The sequence below is a fragment of the Barbus barbus genome (genome assembly GCF_936440315.1).
Source record: "Barbus barbus genome assembly, chromosome: 45".
In the NCBI taxonomy this organism is placed as follows: domain Eukaryota; kingdom Metazoa; phylum Chordata; class Actinopteri; order Cypriniformes; family Cyprinidae; genus Barbus; species Barbus barbus.
Window position 1 is genome coordinate 24,168,033 of NC_136723.1, and position 22,938 is coordinate 24,190,970.

The 22,938-nt window shown below is 35.1% G+C and overlaps 1 protein-coding gene across 2 annotated transcripts in view; it reads left to right on the forward strand.

Annotated features, from left to right (window-relative positions):
• LOC306863867 (single-stranded DNA-binding protein 2-like) overlaps positions 1-22,938 on the forward strand; it is an 81,201-nt gene that overhangs the window by 18,867 nt on the left and 39,396 nt on the right. Inside the window, exons 2-5 of one of the 2 annotated variants that reach the window (XM_079407439.1) lie at positions 2,186-2,258; positions 2,480-2,541; positions 3,605-3,666; positions 3,751-3,835. In XM_079407439.1, the coding sequence (XP_079263565.1) occupies positions 2,530-2,541; positions 3,605-3,666; positions 3,751-3,835 (159 nt within the window). In that variant the 5' untranslated portion in view covers positions 2,186-2,258; positions 2,480-2,529. The remainder of the gene's footprint in view (positions 1-2,185; positions 2,259-2,479; positions 2,542-3,604; positions 3,667-3,750; positions 3,836-22,938) is intronic. The other variant, XM_079407438.1, reaches the window with a different exon arrangement.

Here is a 22,938-nt window from a genome sequence, read left to right on the forward strand (position 1 = left end):
TAATTAGTTATGCTTCCTTCACAGCCATAATATCATAATAATTTTAATATTTATAAATATTTAAATTATTTCCATTATACAATTATGCAGCGTCTAATCTTTTATTTTTAATTGTATTTATTTTTTTACTTGATATCTCACTTTTTTGTGGCTAACATTACATAACAAAATAATAATAAACGTAATATATAAATATATTTATAAACATATTGTTCTACATTAGGCCTCAGATATTGATATTTGGTTTTGAACAGTGACAACAAATGTTTTAATGTTAATTTGTAGATTTAAGACTGCAAGTCCAAAGTCATTTGAAACTATTCAGCTACATTTGCATTATTATTTTTTTCAAATATCTGAATAGATTAGACTAGGCTGGAATGTTCATAGAACATTATCTAATGAATTATAGCACAAATCATGCAACACTGAAAGTGCTGAAACTTTAAATGTCCGCATGCCAGACCATAAATCAGATGAAGAATCCCATAGATTTACATTTAAAGGAGGGCCCTGAGCTACATCTATGGATCATAGAGCCTTCAGACGAACTCATTTGACTTGGACCAGTCAATAACCTCCCTAGCAACCGCAAACAGACCTTAGCAACCACCTGGCAATGCCTTAGCTGTTTTAGTAACTCTCATCTGGTGCTTGAGATATACGTCTCACTGAGGTTTAGGATGTGTGTGAATATTTGGCATCGAGGCACAGAGCTGCGGTGGCCTCAGATGAAGCGTGTTGAGTCAAGTGATCAAATCTGAAAATGCAGATCGATGAATGAACCTGGATGCCTCTCTCTTCTCCCAGTCACCATGTTCATCATTCAAAGGAAATGGTACTTTTTGGCCTATGCTGACAGGCAAAGTGATGCTTTTGAAGTCTCATTTTGTTTGATAGATTGTTCAGCATCAGGAAAGCTGATCTGCATCTAAAGTTTGTCTTTCTGTTCGAGTGCAATCTCTAGCGTGACCTTTTCTACACGGGTTTTCTCATTTTTTATGACTGCTAGAGTGAAATGTCACTACGGCTATTAAGTTAAAATAAAATTATTTTCTTCATGGGTAAAACTTGCCATTTGTTGGTTTTGGAAACTTTGACTCCATGCTCATATTTCTGTCTGTGTGGTCCAAATTGTTTTCCTCATCACATGTTTTTCGACTGTGTGAACGGCAAAAATCACAATCAATCTTTGTCAAATCTGGCCACTTATAAGTATATGGCAATACATCATATTGTTCTAATATCTAGAATGTTTAGAGCATAATCTTCTGTGAATTAACTTGAAGTAGTCCCCCGTTATCTGTGCTTCATACCTCAAATCACGCAGCGCTGTTTTACGTGTTGAAACTTTAGAAAAGTACACTGAATCTGACATTTTTGCCATTTATTTATGGAAATAAATCAATATGATCATGCAAATGCAGATTATTAAAATTACATGCTTGATTTTACCTTTATATCAGAAAATAATGTAGCATTTGCATTGTATAAAGGATTACACAGAAAGGTCCAATTAATTTGTTTCTCACTTTTTTTTGGCAAACATTTAATTAATAAATTTATATATCAGTGACAATGAGAATAATACAAAAAAAGTAATTTAATGTAAAAAAAATTTAATGTGTTTTTCACTTTTTTATGGCTTAATTTAAAATAATAGTTATAATAATAATAATTTAAAATATAATAATAATATTATATTGCCACACATTGTATGTATAATGTGTGGGTTTTTAACAGTTTCTTAAAAATGCTTTTATGGGAGCATTTCTAACCATAAAAGATTATTATTATGTTAGCAATTAAATAATTGTTTTATGTTGATTCTGCATTAATTTGAGGATTTAATGTGTTATACTATTTGAAAACTGTGAGGTTAATTATTAAATTATTTATTTTATTTATTTAGTTTATTCACAGCCCTATTATTATAGTGATATTAATATTTATATTGATACATATTGTACAGTAGATATTATAATAATTTCTTTTGAACAGTGAGAAGTGCTAATGTTTATTTTTAAATTTAGACTGGATGTCCAAAGTATGTAGCCTTTGAAACTATTCATTATTTAGGATTATTAGCATTATTTTCCTAATATCTGAGTAGAATAGAATGCTTGTAGAGCACAATGTTATATTAATGAGCTTGTGTTTGTGTGTGTTTCTCTGTGTTTTACAGGCTAGCGCTCTACGTGTACGAGTACTTGTTACATGTAGGAGCCCAGAAGTCGGCACAGACCTTCCTGTCAGAGGTGAGCCAGCGGGGGGTTTTATTTAAGCTCCTGCTTATCGATGTGCCATCCATGCACACGGCCTCGTAAGCATCGGCCCACCCCCCCGGGGCGCCGGCTAATTTAATTACACGCAGATGATATGCTGAGCAAGCAGGACACATTAGATGTTTGGTGTCCACTTAATGGGATTGGAGGAGAGTCAGTGCATCGCTGTAAAAACCACCAAATTGTTTCAACAGAAAGGCTGGAGCGGTGCTGGCATGTTGATCATCACCTCTTCCTGCTTTTTATGAAGAAAAGCGTATATGTTTTCTTTGTTATATCAGCTGCTCACGATCCTGTTTCAATTGCGATATAAGGCTTTTAAGGAAGATCACAATCATTTATGCCTGAATGAGTTCTTTTCAACGTCACTGAGGCATTGTGGGATTGATCTATGTGAAACCACTTCGATATTTATAGGATTATTTGCATATGAGTCATACACACTTAAAGAGTACAAGCCTGAGAAAATACAATAATACACATCTAGCACACCATTTCTGATTGTCGTTCTAATTCCAAAGCTGTGCCTCTCACAAGAATCACCCGATATATTCAGATCTATTCAGACTAGACTATTTTAAGTGAGCTACTTTGTATCTAGAAATGAGAAGTAAAAATAAAACAGCAGGTTTGGTCCAGTTTATATGTAAAATATACACTTGAACCAGTTCAGCACTAGTGGTTGAAATTATTATTTTGATTCAGAAAAAGGACACTAAATTGATTGAAAGTGGCAATAAATGCTGTTTCTTTATAAATGCTCTTTTCATCAAAGAATCCTGAAAAAAGGATCACGGTTTCCACAAACATATTAAGCAGCTTAACTGTTTGATAATATTAAATGTTTTGAGCAGCAAATTAGCATATTAGAATGATTTCTGAAGAATTTCTGAAGGATATATTCTAATAGAAAACATTTTGAATTGTAAAAAATATTTCACAATATTGCTGTTTTTACAGTAGTTTTGATGAAATAAATGCAGCAAAAAAGACTTCTTGACCCCAACTTCTGAACTGTAAAATCTGGAAATTAAAATCCCATTTAAACCTGGAAATAAACTAAAGTTTTAGGATTTTCAAAGAAAAGTTATGAAGTATTATTGCTGATAGTATAGTTTGTTTTAAATTTGACCTGAGTTGGTATTCATTTGGACTCCACTGTGTTGCTAAAATTAAATGAAAGTGGACTCGCCAAATATTGACCAAATATTAGCTTGGCTGACTACAAAACACATGCTGGTGGACATTTAGCCTAATGAAGGTAAAGTAGTCTTACTGTGAATCGAGTCTTACAGTGTATTTTTCACCTCTCTATCCAGATAAGATGGGAGAAGAACATAACGTTAGGAGAACCTCCAGGATTCTTACATTCATGGTGGTGGTAAGATTCACATTGTTAAAAGTTTCTCATGTGCTGATGTGTTGTTCATGGCAACTGCTTCATTCACCTGTGTGTGATTTGCAGTGTATTCTGGGATTTATATTGTGCGGCACCTGAAAGGAGAGAAACCTGTGAGCATTCCAGTGAAGCCAAGGCATTCCACGACTACGTAAGTTACTCTCACAGCGCATGGATGGATAAATGTGTGGCGTGGTAGTTAAAGCTCAGAGCTGGGACAAATGGATGGATGGATAGATAGATAGATGGATGGATGGATGGATGGATGGATGGATGGATGGATGGATGGATGGATGGATGGATGGATGGATGGATGGATGGATGGATGGATGGATGGATGGATAGATAGATAGATAGATAGATAGATAGATAGATAGATAGATAGATAGATAGATAGATAGATAGATAGATAGATGGATAGAACACTAGAAAGATGGAAGGATGGCTGGATGGATGGATGTATAAAATGCTAGAAAGATGAATGGATGATGGATAGATGGATAAAGGGATAGAATGCTAGAAAGACAGCACACTAGAAATATGGATAGATGCATAGATAGATGGATATAACATTAGAAAGATAGATGGATGGATTGAATGCTAGAAAGATAGAACACAAGAAACAGTGCGTGGATGGAGCACTAGAAAGATTGGATGGATGGATGGATGGATGGATAGCACACTAGAAAGATGAGGGGCGGATGGATGGATGGATAGATGAACTTTGACCAAGCGGATGTTTATCAGCTCATTTGAGATTTACAACACAATGCAAATGGTATTTCCCATGAGGCCGCAGTGCATCAGTGCAGTGATGCTGTGGCTTTATTCTGTGCACTGCAGACTAAATGCTGCTGGGACTTACAGGAAGGAAGCGTGATTCAATTTCCTGTGTACCTCGGGCTGCTGGTCACCTTACGTCTTGTAAACAAGAGCGCAGGGGAGCTCAAGTTTTCCTCGTGTTACCTCGGAGGGTGATGTAAACGTTCAATTATAGACCCGACTCCTTTCACTCAAACGCGCTGTCTGCTGTTGTGTGCACCTCAAAAGCGCAGTTTAGAAGAGGAGCAAAGAGCGCAGCTATGCCGAAGATCACTGGTTTGGCCCCAAACTCATTTCTCTTTCCAGCACCAATTAGCTGAATTTCCTCTGAGAGCGTCTGGAGTGTAGGCACAACACGAGTAATTACAGAGAGCTCGAGATTCTCAAACGAGAACATCTCCGTCCCATACATCGCCTGCTTTCTGTGACTAATTGCCAATGTACAGCAAATGCACTTTACAGCTGTGGTGCACCATATCACATGACTACGGTTTGAAAAACTCAAAATTGATGAAGTTTACTTTATAAATACGCATTTATGTTTTTTATTATTGTCAATGATTCAGCATTGGTGCACATTACTCCTAAAGAATTTTTTATTTTTTTTATATCAAAATGTAAAGGCTTTTCATATGATGTTATGGATTGTTTTTCTGACTCTATACTCTATTATAAAACTTAATAGACATTTTGCAGTTCATATACACCCACTACTTTTCAAATGTTTGGTTTCTGTTGTTTATTAAATTTGTTTTGGTAAATTCTTGTATTTTATTTATGTATATATATATATATATATATATATATATATATATATATATATATTATTTACATTAATATATGTTAAAGGCATTTTTTTAAATGTTTGTATATATAAATAAAACACTAATATTGTGAAATATTATTATAATTTAAAATTTGCTTCTCAAAAAACATTTATGATTATTATCAAATATTTAAAATACTGAAAATATTTAATATTGTATGGAAACTGTGTTTCCTATTTTCAGGATTATTTGATTAATAGAACATTTGTTAGTTTTATTTGTTTTTTATTTGAAATAAAAAAAAATTTAGCATTGTAAATATATTTACTGTCAATTTTGATCAATTTAATTTATCCTTGCTAAATAAAATTATAATTTTTTTTAACAAAAATAATCTTACCGACCCCAAACTTCTGAACAGTAGTGTAATTCTCAGCCCTCCAAAAAAACGTTTTGTGACTAAATATCCCATTTAATTCCAAAATATGTAATGTTTGTGAATGCACGTTGACTTGCGGATGTTGCTTGATTTTGTTTGGACTGTGTTGCACATATGCTTTGTTTTCCCTGCAGTGTAATAAAGTTGCACGGGGGAGTTGTTCTCATCCTGATTTGGAGGATATCACAGGCTCAGGCAGACCTGCAGTGCCAGAGTCAGCACGGTGGCTTTTGTGCTAAGAATAAAAGCCACAGCAAGAGGGAATAAAGCCCTCGTCTCTTCCCTCTCACCTCTCCTCATCCTCCCTCAGGGAGCGAGAACGCGTCCAAAGAGAGCTTCCTAGAGGTCACTTTCCAAGACAAGGTCAAAATGTCACCTCTCTCTGTGAGTGTGATGGGATGCTTCTCCCTCCGGCTGTGTTTTCAGTGACACACTAGCATACTGCTGTTTGGGAAGTGTGTACTGTATGCTGCCTACTGATTCTTTGCATTCATGCATTTGGCATATGCTTTTATATACAGTGACTTACATGGTATTCAGGGAACACGTGTACATATTATCAGTACTTGCTTTCTCTGGGAATTGAACCCATGATCTTGGAGTTGCCAATGCTGTACTGTTTAAACTACAGGAAAGTTTCTTAACAGATTATATAGGATTTCAAACAGATTACTGTCCACGTATATTTCAGGAATAACCAAAATATTTTTTGTACTTTTTATGCAGTTTTGATTAGTTTTGTCATCATTTTATGGTATGGCCCGTCATCATTTCTTGTTTAAACTTTCATACACACATGCACTTTATGTAATATTAATTGTTACATATATATATAGTTGTTATGATTAACAATAAAAAATACTTTTAAAGCAGTTATTAATCTCAGTTAATATTAATTTCAACATTTACTAATGCATTATTCAAATCCAAAGTTATATCTGTTAATATTAATTAATGGTCATGAACTAACAACAAACAGTTGTATTTGATTAATTAACATTAATAAAGATTAAAAAATGTTGTTACAAATGTTTGCTCATTTTTAATGTTAATTAATGCATTAATTAGCATTAATTAATGAACCTTATTGTAAAGTGTTACCATTTATATAACATTTTTTAAGTTGTCATTTTCAGACCGCCATATTTCAATCAATATGATTTTCATAGGCAGATATTTAGAAAAATGTTTATGCAGTTTGCTTTTTTAGCAATAAATAGAAAAATGTAATACTTTTTCTAAATTTGCGGTATATGTGGTGAAGTAGTATGACATTTTTAACTCTGAATTTTTGATTCGTAGTGTGTCGTTCACTTATATATCAGAAGTAAATATATCTTATATAATAAATAATATATTTTAAATTATGTAAAACTGATGTTTTGTCATTCAAATCAATGTTTTTTTTGTTTTTTTTTACATTTGCTTAAAAAGCATTTTTATACCATGCATATAAAAAAACTTTTAGTATATTTTGGTAAATTATACTTTAGGATAGTATGTGATGATCAACAATTCAGATTTACATTTCAATGCCATTCACTTCCATCTCAGAAAATTAAATTTAATATATACTTATAATATTTATTCTCTTTTAAATTATATAAATAAAAAAAATCAGCATTCACAAACTATTATGTCATTCCAAATCAATATGGTTTTCATATGCAGATATCTAGCAAGATGTTCATGCTGTTGTTGTTTTTTCCAGTGCATATTGAAAACTTGTAAGTATGGCATATTTTGAACATGAAGTCTTTTGCTTTCTCACACTGGGGCTTCTGCTTCTTGCCCTCGGATGGCTTCCTCCATAGCTCCGGTCTTTGACCCGGCCTCGGCCTGCCTTGCATCAGTTCATAATGACTTCTCTGTCGGTGGTCATGTTAATGGAGTTAGTATAAAACCATACACGGACATGCCGGCCGAGTCTGTTCTCCCTCATTACACCGTGTCACTGTGTTCGTTTGGGCTGTCGGGGAGTTCTAATGCACTCCGAGGGCCCTGCGAGTGGTGTTGAATGCCATGCTAATTGATCCTTAGGCAGATATAAGGGCTTAATGTGATCTGCTCAAGACTAATGTCCCATAAGGACGCTGGCGCTGGTTTCCTTTCTGCGATAAGAGCCAAGTGTGTGGTTGTCATATCTAGAAACAGGCTCTGGGATGCTCCTGATACTGTTGTTGTTCGTGGATGTGCGTCACGCGAGCTAGCAGAAGATATGTCACGTGCCGAGGCCAAATCAGAGCCCGGCGTCCCCCGTTTCATTGATTATTAGCACATTAATATAACCTGTATTCATCCTGGTGTCCGTTCTCATGGTTACCTCATGATAGTAAAGTCGAATGGGATATGTAACATGAACTTGTTAATGCTCAAAATGGAAACGTTTTTTACTTCCAACCCCAACAAAATGTGATCTTTGGAAACCTAATTTGGCTTTCTATTGATTGACCACAATCATATAAACGATAGGGGAGCTCATTTCTTAAGTGACGGTGGATCATCTGAAATAAGTGTTTGTGTCATGACGGCCACTAAAAGCTTTCTAGGGGCATTGCTTAACATCGTGTCGCTGCTGTGGCAGCAGTACTGATAACTGACCTCAGTTTAGTTTTGACAATGCATATACTTTTTATTAGGGCTAAGAAAATGACTGTTATTTGTGTGATTTTTAATATGGATTTTTAACAGAAAAACGAAGAAAGAAAGATTAATGCAGAAATAATAAATAAATAAAGTTAATGCAGCATCCATTTATTTTTCACTTCCTGCCCTATGAGCAACCTAACATTTATTAATCATGGTTAATCACAGAAAACGTTTTTACTTTTTATTTTATTTTATTTCATATTTTATTTTATGCCCAGGAGCAACCTAACATTTAATAATAATAATGATTGATTGCAGAAAATTGTTTGTACATTTGATTTGTTTTGTTGTTATATAACATAAGACCAACCTAAGATTTAATAATCATGTCTGATCACAGAGAGCTGTTAGTACATTTCTTTTTGTTTTTGTTTTGTTTTGTGAGCAACCTAACAATTGTGACCCTGCAGCACAAAAGCAGTCTTAAGTCGCTGGGGTATATCTGTAGCAATAGCCAAAAATACATTGTATGGGTCAAAATTATAGATTTTTCTTTTATGCCAAAAATCATTAAGATATTAACATCATGTTCCATGAAGATATTTTGTAAATCTCCTACTGTAAATATATCAAAACTTCATTTCTGATTAGTAATATGCATTGCAAATAACTTCATTTGAACAACTTTAAAGGTGATTTTCTCAATATTTAGATTTTTTTGCACCCTCAGATTCCAGATTTTCAAATAGTTGTATCTCAGACAAATATTGTCCAATCATAACAAACCATGCATCAATGGAAAGATTATTTATTCAGATTTCAGATTATGTATAAATCTCTGTAAATTATGACTGATTTTGTGGGCCAGGATCACAATTAATAATCACTTTTATTTGATTGATCACAGAAAATTGTTTGTACAATTTATTTTACATTACATTTTATTTCTTTTTTAATTCATGAGTTGAAATTTGATCAAAAACTAAACTGGAAGTAAAGGAATTAGAATTTGCAGAGAAATTTAACAGCTAACTGCATTCTGGGAAATGAAGCGTCCTTTCGTCCTGTTAAATTACACAGGTTTATTGAATATAAATAAATTATGTATATTTAACGCAGATTTGTATAGGTTATGTAATGAGAATTGTAAAAATGGTCTTGACCTACTTTTGTTTTTTAAAGGAAAAAATAGCACTTATAGATGTTTTTATTGTTTTTTTGTTTTGTTTTGTTTATTCTACTTCCCTAAAGGGATACAGTAGTTCATCCAAGAATGAAAATTGTCATCATTCACTTGCCCACAAGTTGTTGCAAACCTGTACGTGTTAAACACAAAAGAAGATATCTTGAAGAATGTTGCCCCCCCCCCCCCCCACAAACACACACACAAAAAAGTTGAATACTATAGAAGTCAATGGCTACCATCAAATGTCTGGGTACCTAAATCCTTGAAATATCATCTTTTGTGTTCAACAAAAGAAGGAAACAACTTGAGGGTGAGCTTTCAATTTCAAGATTCAAGATTTGCAAGTCTGCATCTTGTTTGCTACCTAGATTCAAATTAAATTCAAATTCAAGAGCTGAATTTAAAACAGTCTCAGTCCAGTTCTGAAAGACACAATCTTGATCAGTTTTAAGTGCATTGCAACCAAACGTTTTGCTACAAATAATCATTATCCATCTTTTAACCAAACTGGATGTTATATTTCCATCTGTCTGTAGATTTTGTCTGTTTTCTTTGGTTCATACTAGCAGTGCCAGAAGGGTGTTGGGTCCGTGGCCTGACGGTTCAGGACACATTGAGCTGTGGTGCTCATGTGGGAAATTCTCTCTTTGGTTTTAGGGCTGCCACTAACAACTATTTTTATTTTGATTAATCGAAAAGAAGTATTTACCAGAAATATTATTTACCAGAATTTATTTAGGTGAAAATTTAAATGTGCAGTTCTTGTAAAAAATTTTTTAATTAAATTTAATATTATAAAATTAACTTTAATATTTGTCCATTTCTTTAGGACAGAAGTGCTATAGCCGCTGTAATTACATGAATATGTGGAGATCAAAACTCAGAGTGAGTGTTTGAGCTTTTATTTTGAAACCGCGATGTATTCTCCTGTGTTTGTGTAGATTTATAAACGATTTACCTCCCAAATCTGATGAAATGGTGCATGTTGCATTCCCAGAAGAACGTTATAATAAACCCAAACTCAACATGTAGAGATGAGTTTGAGACGCTCCACTCATGTAAATGATAACAGTTTCTGTGGAAATACTGTGAACGGAGCCGCTGTGAGACGCACGTATCTAACCTACACGCATGGACATAATTAAACTGCATCGCATATAATTATTTCATTAAATCATAGCGTTTGTAATTTCACAATTCTTCTTAATTCAGATTTTTAAATGGGTTTAATATATCATGCAGCCTTGGAAAATGGTCTAATAATATGTTTTATGGATTCTCGTCTGTGAAATGCGCCACTTCCGGTATTTTGATTAAGTCGACAATTTTTAAAAATCAACTAGTCGACTGAAATCGACGAATCGTGACAGCCCTATTTGGTTTCCTATTATTTTCTGTCCTCGTTCTTCTGTTCTGTAGATAAAAAGTGTCCAAAAGTGTCAGGAGTGCGCAAGCCGTGGGGATTTGATGCTTGTCACACATTTATGCAGACTGTGTCTGGATTTGGACGAATGGAGTGTGTGTTAAACCTCTTACAATCTGCTTTTGAAGTATGTAAATCATATATAGTTTGGATCGGCACCACCACTCCGAGTTTCAGCATCCTTTTGAGTTTAGATTCTGGGAGGTTTCCTCCCGTCTTAAACAGCTGTCTGCTCAAACCGCGTAGAGACGGCAAGCTTTCAAAAACCCCACAATAAAGTCAACTTCTGCACAGATCAAAGCCGCCTCGTGCCGCCTCTTTGCCCCAAGCATCCTCATTGGGTTCTTTCTCCACGGATTAAAGTCTGGCAGGAGGATCGGCCTCCACAGTATTCATGGCTGCTTTCTTTGTCGTGGGCTTTGGGGAAGGGACAGACGAGACTTTGGGATAAGCTTTGGCGTTTTCTCTTTCCGCACCTCCAATCTGGAGCTTCTTGAAGGAGGCTGTTCATCGCCGATGTTTACCCAGCATTCGGCTCACCGTCTCTGGGTTCAGCTGTTCTCTGGTGCATCACTAAGCTCTGCGCTAGCCAGCACTCAGCTTCCTAATAAGCAGGAGAATTGAAGATTGAATTGCTCCCGGTTTCCTGTCGAGCTCATGTTGCCGTGATTTTAACTGGATTAAGATGCAAAAAAACGGCCTGTTCCGAGCCACGCGTTTCGGACACATTTGCTTTGAGTGCACGGCCACCCTTGTAATACGATTTCCGAATGGCCTCACTTTCTTTTGATTGTTGGTAAAATGCTTTCTGCATTACAAATGTTCTTCCTCTCTTGGCATTATGCATCAGATGTGATTGTCACACACGATCCCAGATATGCATTTCGTCTTCATGTCTGATCGCACGCTCTGAAATTCAGCATATGCTCAGTTTCATGAAAAAGTGTGACTGCTAAATGGCTTCAATGTTACTCAAACTATGCTACAATAACTTGTCATTTAGAAATGTATGGATACTTTGGCACCAGTCAATACTCAAATATTATTGTTTATAGTAAAAGTGTTTTTTTTCCCCATAGTATTGTAATGTTTGTGTAAATATTCAGAAATTGAAGGAGGACCTTTATTTATTTTTTTATTTAAAAAAATGCCCCCTGAATTTTTACATGAATACTTGATTCTGCCGTAATAAGAATACCTATAAAACTTTGACAGTTTAATCAATTTTAGCCAATTTTATTTATTTTACTGATCTTGAATGATTTTATTTAATTGAGAGATACTTTTAGACTATATTCAAAATTTGTATATTTAATATTTCTATTAATGTGTAACTTCAATAATAATATAAATAGCTATATATTAATATTACTTATAAAAATATTTTCATATATTAATGTTATCTATGCAAATGACTTAGAAAAAAGTGTTTAAATCAGTCATTTTGGTATTATTTATCTATAGTATTATTTTAGTTATTATTTATAGTGTATATAGTATTTATTAATGTTGAATTAGTTCTTGAATTTTTATTTATTTAATTTGAATTAGCTTGTAGTTTTATATTTAGTTGTTTTAATTTTAATTTTAGTTTATTTTGTTTTTGCCATTTTTATTATTTATAAGGGCAACTCTTCTGATTTGTTAAAGAATTTTAAGCAAGTTTTAAATGTAGTTATTTTATATTTAATTGTATTTTTCAATTACCATTTTTTTTTTATTTAACAATAACCCTGATTTAAATCTATGTTAGATGACATTGTGGTATCTAAATTTATATTTAGAATGGTTTACATTTACATTTATGCATTTAGCAGATGTGCTTTTATCCAAAGCGACTTACATTGCATTCAAGTTACAGTTTTGACATTTTATCAGCTCTTGCGTTCCCTGGGAATCGAACCCATGACCTTGGCGTTGCTAGCATGCTCTACTATTTGAGCTACAGGAAAGCCTGGTGACAACCCTATGAATGATTTTGAACTTTCTGGAGTTTAGTTTGTTGCTGTAATGTTTTCTAAGCAGAAGAAGCTCTGAAAGTTTTGCTGCAGTGCTGTATGAGTGTTGTCGGCTGGCGGTACGAGGCAGCGAGTCAGTATTTGAGCTTCAGCTGTAAATGATGAATGAGCAGCGAGTCGGCAGGCTGAGGAAGAGGAGGCAGGCGGCCACTCGCTGCCTGACAAGCTCCTTCATAATGCAGGATAGGGATGCCGAATGGGATTTGGGAGATGCAGGTGGTCTTTTCTTCCCTCTCTAATTTTTTATTTTTTTCTTTCAGCGGAGAAGAAGATTTATTTTTAATGTTTCGGGAGCAAGAGCTCCCCCAGAAATGGAGAATTAAGGCAAAATATATCAAATAAAATCCTCCCTTCACTGAATCTTCCCCGGCTACACCTCCTAACGTGAGCTGAAGTGGAATAGAGAGATGAGAGGCCGATAGATGGGAGTTCATAATTTTGCATATGCTTTGAATAAATTTGCATCCGATAACACCATTGGTTCCTCTAAGTCTCACTTTCCATAATTGAATACTTTCAATATGATACAGCCCTTAAAACCAAAAGGCAGTTTTAATGCAATTTGTTTTGATTTGTTTTTGACTACATGTTTGTTCATACTTGGGATTCGAGATTTGAACAAACCCCAAAACATCATGTTTTATCAGACACCATTTACTTTTAAAATCTAGTTTTATTATTTTTAAGCATATTAAGTATTTATCAACATTTGTTGTCTTGAATTTGTGTGTTTGAAATGACTTTTATACCCTTCGGCTATCTGTGATTCAATGACGGTGCATCTGACAGCGTGCTGCTATTCAAGGCATCTTTTGTGCGTCGCCCCAAAACATCTCCAGGAGGCCCTGCTGAATTAATTAGGCATCCAATTAGTGAGATTCTGCATATTAATCAAAGCAGGATATGACACTGAACAGATTTCCACTGATGAGTGTTATGATTGTGACATGAGCGATCATAATGACATCAGTACGCCGCGGCACTTTGAGTCGTAGCATGACGCACAGGCACAAAAATGACTTTAAACGATCCATAACTGCTGCCTTAATGACATGCATTTACTGAGTCTGCGTCAATGATGCTTTTTTTAGTCGAATGATTAAATCAAGTGTTTATTGTTGTACTTGTGCTTGGCCAAAAGCAGTAGCAGGTCAAGACAGAAAACACCAGCCATAAATCATATTTAGATATCTTGAACACATTTTGCATGGATTTATTTTGGTTTTGTTTCATTCCTAAAATTATATATATATTGTATTATTTACGTATATAAGTATTTTATATTTAACATTTAATTTATTATTATTGTTGTTGTTATTTAATTAGTTTAAACTAAAATTATAATCTTATTTTTTATGTATTATTTATGTATAAATGTTTTTTACCCTTATTTTTAAATTAGACTTTTTATTTTGCTTCTAAATGTATATTCATATTTTTTGTATTGAATCTAAAATTATGTTCTTATTTTTGTATTTAAATAGCGTATTATTTTTGTTTAACATTTATTTATTATTATTTAAAAAATGTTTTTTTTATTTCTTACATTTTATTATTTTTATATTTATGTATAATATAATTTTATTTGACATTTGTTTTATAAATAATTTATATTATAGTTGTTTCTAAAATGTTATTTTTAATGTACTTATGCATATAATTATTTTATTTATATATCTTGTTTTGTTTTTAAAATAATATGAATATTTTTTTATTGCAAATGTATCATTATTTTTATTTAAAATATTACTTAACATTTATTATGATTGTTAAATTATTATTTTAATAAAATTGTCTTGTTTGCTATAGCAACTGAATATGTTTTATACTATTATGCTATAATTGTAAGTTTTATCCTTGGATATTGGCGACCAACAGTGCAAGTTATTGCATCACTCACAGGATCATATCATTTAGTCTCCGTCACAATTTTGTTCCTCTCATATTTGTTTTTGGTGGAGGAATATTCATGCGTCATGCGGTTAGGCAGTCTTGATGAACTTGTGATCAATTTGAATAGTTTTTTCACTAGTGTGCATTTGCCAAGTTTCACGCCTGACCTGTCATGCTCTCCTCAGCATGTTAGGAACGCACATCATCTGCCGTAATCCAGGGAATTTGCTGACAAATCGTGTTTACGCACCTTTGTATAACCATGCGAGTGTGTGTGTGCATTACACACAATACTATGCGTCTGTTGTCGGATTTGAGCGTGTTTGGGTATGTTCATATTTTTATGCGCTCTCTTGTGTAAATGTCACCTTTGGCTGGGTCTGGCCTCTCTCTCTCTCTCTCTCTCTCTCTCTCTCTCTCTCTCCCTCTCTCTCTCTCTCCCTCTCTCCACCACGCCAGGGTTATTACAGAGTCTGTCGGATACACCTCGGATCAGCAGAGCCTCATGGGAGGGATTGGGATAGACGTGGATGTAATGATTGTGTATTTCTGAGGCCGTGCTCTCTTCAATAGATCAGTCTGTCTGGATCTCAGGCCAGTGACACAGCGATTTCTTTTTTTTTCCCTTTCTCCTCAAACATCCTCAGAGAGCAAAAAAAGTGTCTGGTCATCTTTTCCAGCTTGAAAGAAATTCAATCAATCAATCTGAAGAAACTGGAAGCCTGTTTCCACCACGGTTATAAAAAATCTATTAATTGTGACTTTCTGAGTTTCTCTCTCACAATTTAGACTTTTTTTCCTCACAGTTTGTAGAAAAAAACTCATAATTTCTAAATTAAAATTCTGAAAAAAAAGATCAATTGCAATTCTGAGAATAAAAATGCAAATAGTGATATATAAACTCGCAATTGCAAGAAAAAAAATCTGAATTATGAGATTAAAAATTATTACCTTTTTTTATTCTGTGGTAAAAAAAAAACAGAATTGCAAGAAACTCGATTTGTGTGGGGAAAAAAGTCTTTCAATTTTGAAGAATTCTTGCAATTTTGAATGTATTTTTTCACAGCTTCAAGAGTTTATATCTTGCAGTTCTGAGAAAAAAAGATAGAATTGTAAGATAGAAATTTAAAGGACATGGGTAAAACAGTCCATGTGACATCAGAGGTTCGAGAATACTTTTTGTGCACAAAGAAAACAAAAATAACAACTTTAGTCAACAAGTTGTGTCCTCCAAATCTAATTTTCTGACATTATGGAGAGTACCACGACACATGCGCATTGCTTTCCTCTGCAGCGTGTGGTGCTGCCGACGGAGAACACTTCAGAGGTTCAACTGCAATTTTGCAAAGCCTCGACGGATGCGCGGGTGTTCCTCTGCATGTAAAACAGATGCAGTGCATGTGTCGTGGTATCGCTAAAATGCGGCTGAACCTCTGATGTTACATGCACTGCTTTACCAATGTCCTTACTACGTTTCTGGGTCTGGGAACATTTTAGTTGCATTGCTGTCTATGGAGGGTCAGAAAGCTCTCGGAATGCATCAAAAATATCTGAATTTGTGTTCCAAAGATAAAGGTCATGCGGGTTTGGAACGCATTAAGGTGAGTAATTAATGACCGAATTTTCATTTTGGGTGCCACTACTATGGATTTTTGAAAATTACCTTTCATGCAGTGAGTAACACAGCTCCAAGTGAATGAAAATATCCTGCAAAGTTTTAAATCAATAAAGTTATTGTCTCTTTTAAAAGAAAGAGTCGACTCTGAATTGCGAAGGAAAGTCTGAATTGGCAGATAATGTTGCAATTACCTTTTTATTTTTTTAAACCTGTGGCGGAAACGAGCTTTTATAAGAAATGTCCCTTTATTGACAACTAATGTTTTTTCCATATATTATTACTTATGTATAGCACAGATAATATAATAAATCAGTCATATTTTTTACATTCAGTATTTTTTACATTGCGCTGTACAGTAGGTGGTTGCCGTTTGGTGGTTTATAGTGCATTTCTTTGTGGTTTCCAGGGTGTTCTGTGCGGTTGCTAGGGAGTTATGAGTTCAGTGCATCTCTGATGAAGTCGTAAGGAACTTTGGCATTAATTGCAATATTGCTGTGGCTTGCTGAAGCTGCTGTTTCTGGCAGTCGCAGCGCTGCTGTGTTCAGGGGTAAAGATGGGCTGCTGGCAGGTGCTGTAGTTTGTGTTCACATTAGAAACAGCCCTTTTTCCAGCTGCACCCATTTACTTCTAATCTACAATCTAAATAATCTGGCATTCTGTCACAGATACTAATCCAGTCTATTCCAGTCAATACTCCATTCCTGCAGCATGTTCCCTGGAAATGAGCTCTTCTCTGTCTAGACTTTCAGTAACACAATTGCAGCTCTGTTTTTCCCGCTATAGAAAATAAACTATCACAATCAGTTCATCTTACTGTTAGTATGCTGTTTAATGGTGTGGTCAGACCTCATTTAGAAAAATAAGAATGTACCATGAAAAGAAAAAAAATCTCCTTCATATAATGTTTTAATTGTTTCTCCATGACAGAAATTAGGTTTAAATAAAGAGCAAATGGAGACCTTTTAATTTTCCTGGTTCTCAGATTTTTCGCCTCAAAAAATATTCATTATTTTATTTTATTATATTTTAAACCATAGGAAATAAAAATCAAAAGCCAGCTTTACAGGTTTGTCTTTATATGTGACATTAATGTGACATTCATTTCATGCTAAATATACTACAAATACATTTTCATATTAATGTACTTAATAAAATGCCCTGCAGTTGTACTTTTAGTGTACTAAACTGCTTATACTTAAAGTCTGCTAAATTGGAACAACTAATTTTGTACTTAATGCACTTTAATTGTGCAGAAGTAGTGCTGAAGTCCAATTAAAGACATACTTAGTATATTTGATTTGTGCTAAAGTGGAACTATTGCAAGTATACTTCAGGTACACTTTAAAGGGCGTAATTTTACATTTTAAGGGCGATATTATACAATCCTCATCAAAAGTGACATTTTAGGCTTATTAATAATAAATGTGCATTGTGCACAAGCAATACTCCAAATACATTTTCATTAATGTTTATATCAGTAGGTCTCGAGTTATCGGTCAGTAAATATGTTAATAGATTTGAACTATACTTAGTATGAAATAAATGTGTTTTAAATACATAACTTTTTTTTACTAGGGATTACTACTAATTTTATTATTTTATTTTGTTTTATTTTAAACCTAACAGTTTTCTACTGAGACACGTGGCATTACTAATATTAATTAGTATATGTTTTTATTTATTTTAGATCTCAATATAAACTCTTAACATTTCTAATCAAATTCTTCTAATAATCCAAGCTATGCAGTCTATGTTAATTTTATAGCTCTAAATCTGTACTGCATGCAAGCAGTTGCCTCATTTGTGATTAACTTTATTACTCTTACAAATGTTGTTATATAAAAGAAGCATGATAAATCTATTAAGTCTCCTAAACTCCGAAAGAGCAATCTCTGAGCGGTAAAGTTTTCCACTGGGTGCTACTTTGTTCACACTCGCATGTATAAACTGAGAAAGAGGAGGCATATCTAAGAGTTAATGATATTTACAGCAGCAGTGAGGCAGTCCAGCAGCCTTGAGCCGCATCCAGACCTCTGATGAACTGATAAAACACTGGAGTGCACATTCACGCTGGCGCCGAAGATGACACAGCCCTGCCATGCAGACGTGGCCAGACCTACAAGCCACAGCAGCACCATGAGCTCATGCTGCAGAGAACGGGACGGGCCCATTAGCTGACTAACAACACCAGAGATGGACTGGACAATGTGTGGGGGAACTGGGTTTATGGGGCATCTGCTGGACTGAATACCTGTCTTCTTGAGCCCTGAAGTCAGGTTAGATTCTAGAGAGTTAAAACTGAGTTTAATCATCTAGGAGGGACGTATGTGAAGAGCATGACATTTTCAGTTGAGCCCAATCCAACCCCACCCAAAGGAACCACCCTTCTGTCACCCCACATGGCCTCTGTTGTAGTTGATGCCAGAGCTCACACCCTTCAGTTATACCCTTAAATATCACCTTTATCTCAGATGTTTGTCCTAAAAAATAAGTCAGTTGTTGACGTATAGTGAAGGTACGGTCACATTAGCTATTTTATTTTATTTTAAACCCCAAAAGAAGCCAGCTTCGCAGATTTTCCACCTTTACATATTTGCCTTTTCTTGAGACATATTTAACGTCAATAATAATATTTTTATTTGATTTATTTTTATATTTTTTTTAAACCCCAAAGGAAAGAACATTCAGAAGCCAGCTTTACAGATTTTCTACCTTCACAGATTTATCTTTTCTTGAGACATATTTGACATCAGTAATAATATTAGTATTTTTATTTTATTTTATTATATTTTATTCACAGCATGATTACTAGATTTTCCAAGAAATTAAAGTTTGTAATCAAAGATCTCAATATAAACTCTGCATAGTTTAGATTATTTGGAAGAATTTGATGAGAAATGTTAGTCTATTTTAGCAAAAATTTGGCAAAATCTTGTGGCAAAAAGGCTATTGTCTATAATATAGTGATATGTGAAGTCGCTTTCAAAGCAAGCAGCTTTCTGTTGGTCAACATAAAGAATATGCATGTCAAATTGGCCCTCATGTGAAATTCTCGATTACTTGGACTGGATTTTTTTCCACGAAAATTTGATAAAATAAAAAGGTACATATGACCACACATTAAATATTAAATGTATGTGAAGTGCATAGTGAATATTTGACAGAAATGCACAGAATGTGATATTGAGTCATCTATTGAAGATCTAGAGGATTACTGAGGCCTTTTATCTCATGAAAAACATCTGAGAAGCATTAGAGTCTTAATTTGCTCTTCATCTCGTCTACATTTACATTTATTCATTTAGCTGACGCTTTTATCCAAAGCGACTTACAATTGCTATATATGTCAGAGGTCGCACGCCTCTGGAGCAACTAGGGGTTAAGTGTCTTGCTCAGGGACACATTGGTGTCTCACAGTGGATTCGAACCCGGGTCTCTCACACCAAAGGCATGTGTCTTATCCACTGCGCCATCACCACCCCCATGTCTAGGAGAACCAATATGTCTAGGAGAACCAATCGAGATACTAAAGAGATCTCATCTGTGCCTTTTATTTCTTGTGTTGATTCTCAGAGTTCGCCCTGTACCGTCCTCATATGGGATTGTATTGAAAGCCACAAAGTTTATGAAATTATAAAGGAAATAAATGTTCAATTATTGAAGGCTTTTCCAGGGTGAAACATCTGAGAAGGAAAAGGGTCTCTGTTTCAGCCTCATTGCTGTCTAGGATCAACAATCGAGAAATTAAAGACGTCTAATTTGGGTTGTTTTTCCTATGCTGAAGTTCACATTGAAGAATCAACAATGTGAAAAGCAGTGTTGGGAGTAACGCGTTACAAAAGTAATGCATTACAGTTACGGATTACTTTTTGCTGTAACGCAGTAGTGTAAGGCATTACTAATCAATTTTCAGTAATATTTTACTCGGTACATGTTCAACACACTTTTAGCCCTAATTTTTATTTATTTTTTATAGTCGGGCTCCGACTTTTTTACGCCCCTAGGGCTGGGCTTCGGGACAATATTCACATCATAGTTCAGACGCGGGCCGGTCCTCGAGCCTGTTTTTAGGCTTCTCCTTATCTTTATATTTTAGACATCCATCAATTATTGATGAAAAAAAAATTGCTGGTGGAAATAACATGAGTCTGTGCTGCGGCTCGACGGTGTTTAGTGTCCCGCAGCGAGCCGTCAGCGCAGATAAAGAGTTCTGTCTTCAAATACACCAATAAAGCAAAAGCCCCAGCAAAAGTAATTACCATGAATGTGTCCGCGGGACATAGTAAGGATTCGCCATCTCCTCGTTAGACGCGCCTTTAGAGAGAACTGCATCTTCACGGATAACGATTATATTAAATAGTTTTTGTTTTTATTTATTTCGTTAAGTAGTAATTTCAAGCTTTCTATAGATATATTTATCATGTCTGTGAGGCATGTATTTCGGTTCATTTTTGTGAAGCGCTCCTGTTCAAGATACAAGCACGACGTTTTGTTGATATTGTGAGTGCACACAAATAAAAGTAGACCCTTTACAGTTACGAATGATTACCTTTATGAGCAAAAATTACGGCGTAAGTTGTTTCCACTGAAAAAAAATTGCAACTGATTGCGCTGGCGCCTCCAAACTACTGATGCAGCGCACATTAGAGGTCTGCACGGGCTTTAAACTGAAGCCCGAACCCGGCCCGTACCCGCGATCATTTAACCCGACCCGACAAATACATTTACATGTTAAGCCCGAACCCGACCCGAACCCGAGGTTATCTAACATCTGACTAATTAAAAATTAACCTCAAAACATAACATGCTAAATGGGGGATATTTAGCATAAAAAATGTATTGTCAGAATGTCGTCTCTCAGTTGTTGAATTTCGCGCAGACGTTGCCACAGCGTAAATGTGTTTGCTCAGTCCGATCTCATGAAAGCGCGAATACCACGAATTGTATCTGTAGTGCTTATGATACGCAGTTTTCGTGTGCATATGATACGCACTTTATGGGGTGTAATAGGCACGCACTCCGCACCCCTAATCCTAACCAAGGGGTTTACAGCTACGTAGCATATGCATGCAAAAAACATTTTTGGTGTATAAATGGCACTAGAAATTAATTTGTGGTATAGATACGCACTTTCATGAGATCGTGTTTCATAATCTGCTACTGGGCCGGCCCTCTGTCAAATTTTAAAACCCAGTGCGGCCCTTGAGCCAAAAAGTTTGCCCACCCCTGGGCTACACAGACCACAGACACACAGGTAGAGCCTGTGTGTCTGTGGTCTGTGTAGCAGATGCACATTGCACATCTGCGCACGCAACTTTCTCTCTCGCGCGTGCCGGTCACCACAACACAGCAAGCAGGCAAAGCACACGGCACGCAAACTATATATAGCCTATTTAGTTTTTCTTAGTTACAAACCCGAACCCGACCCGAACCCGACGCTGTTCAATAAACATTAACCCGAACCCGACCCGAAACCCGCACATTTTTCGGGACCCGTCGGGCTCGGGTCGGGTAGCAGACTTCTAGCGCACATTTATCTAGGTTTAACGTTTAAACATTGTTATATGCTTGAACTGTTTTAGTATATCTATAGATTTTATTTTAGTCATGATGATTTGAGAAGGCTAAGTTGATCGGTCTGCCGCTGGCCGCTTGGTCGTTACTTTAAGAAAGAAAAAACGTATTTAATGAACAAAAAATGCTCCAAACGTTATTTCTAAATGAACTTAATAAAACGCCGGAACGAAATATAAACACTTTGTCATTTTAGAAAGTTAAGTTCTACTTCTGTAGTTATTTTGGTGAAAGTAACTTAAAAGTAATAAAGGAGTCTTGTAACGCATTACAATTCTGAGACAGTAATATTGTAAAGTAAGGGATTACTTTTAAATAACAGTAACAGGTAATCTGTAATGTATTACAGTTTGGAAGTAACTTGCACAACACTGGTGAAAAGCACTCTCACAGTGTGAAAGTATTGAAAGCCACAATGCTCATGAAACATGGGGTCTTTTTTCTTCAGGAGAAGCATATGAGCAGCGGGCTTCTGTCTGGGTCTCAATTTTTTTTTTTAAGACATCTAATTTGTGATTAGATTTCCAAAGTTGATTCTCAAAGTTCACCCTTTACCAGCCACAAAGTAATTGTGATGACAGCCACAACGCTTACCAAACTTTGGTCTTTTTCTTTCAGAAGAAACATCTGAGAAGCATCAGTCTTAATTTACTCTTTTTCATCTAGTAGAAACGTTTAGATGTTAAATAGAGCTCGTTTTTTTATGATGGTTCTCAGATGTGATTGTATTGAGACCTACAATGCTTATGAAGCTCTAAAGGATGCAAATGTTAAATTATTTAGGGTTCTTTATCCAGGAGAAACATCTGAGAAGCAGGAGGGCTTCTGTTTGTGTTTCTGAGAACATAGATGCAAACTCCTCACCTTTTTGAGATCAAATTAGGTCACCTATGAGATTTACTTACATCCAATGAGAAAGTGTTTT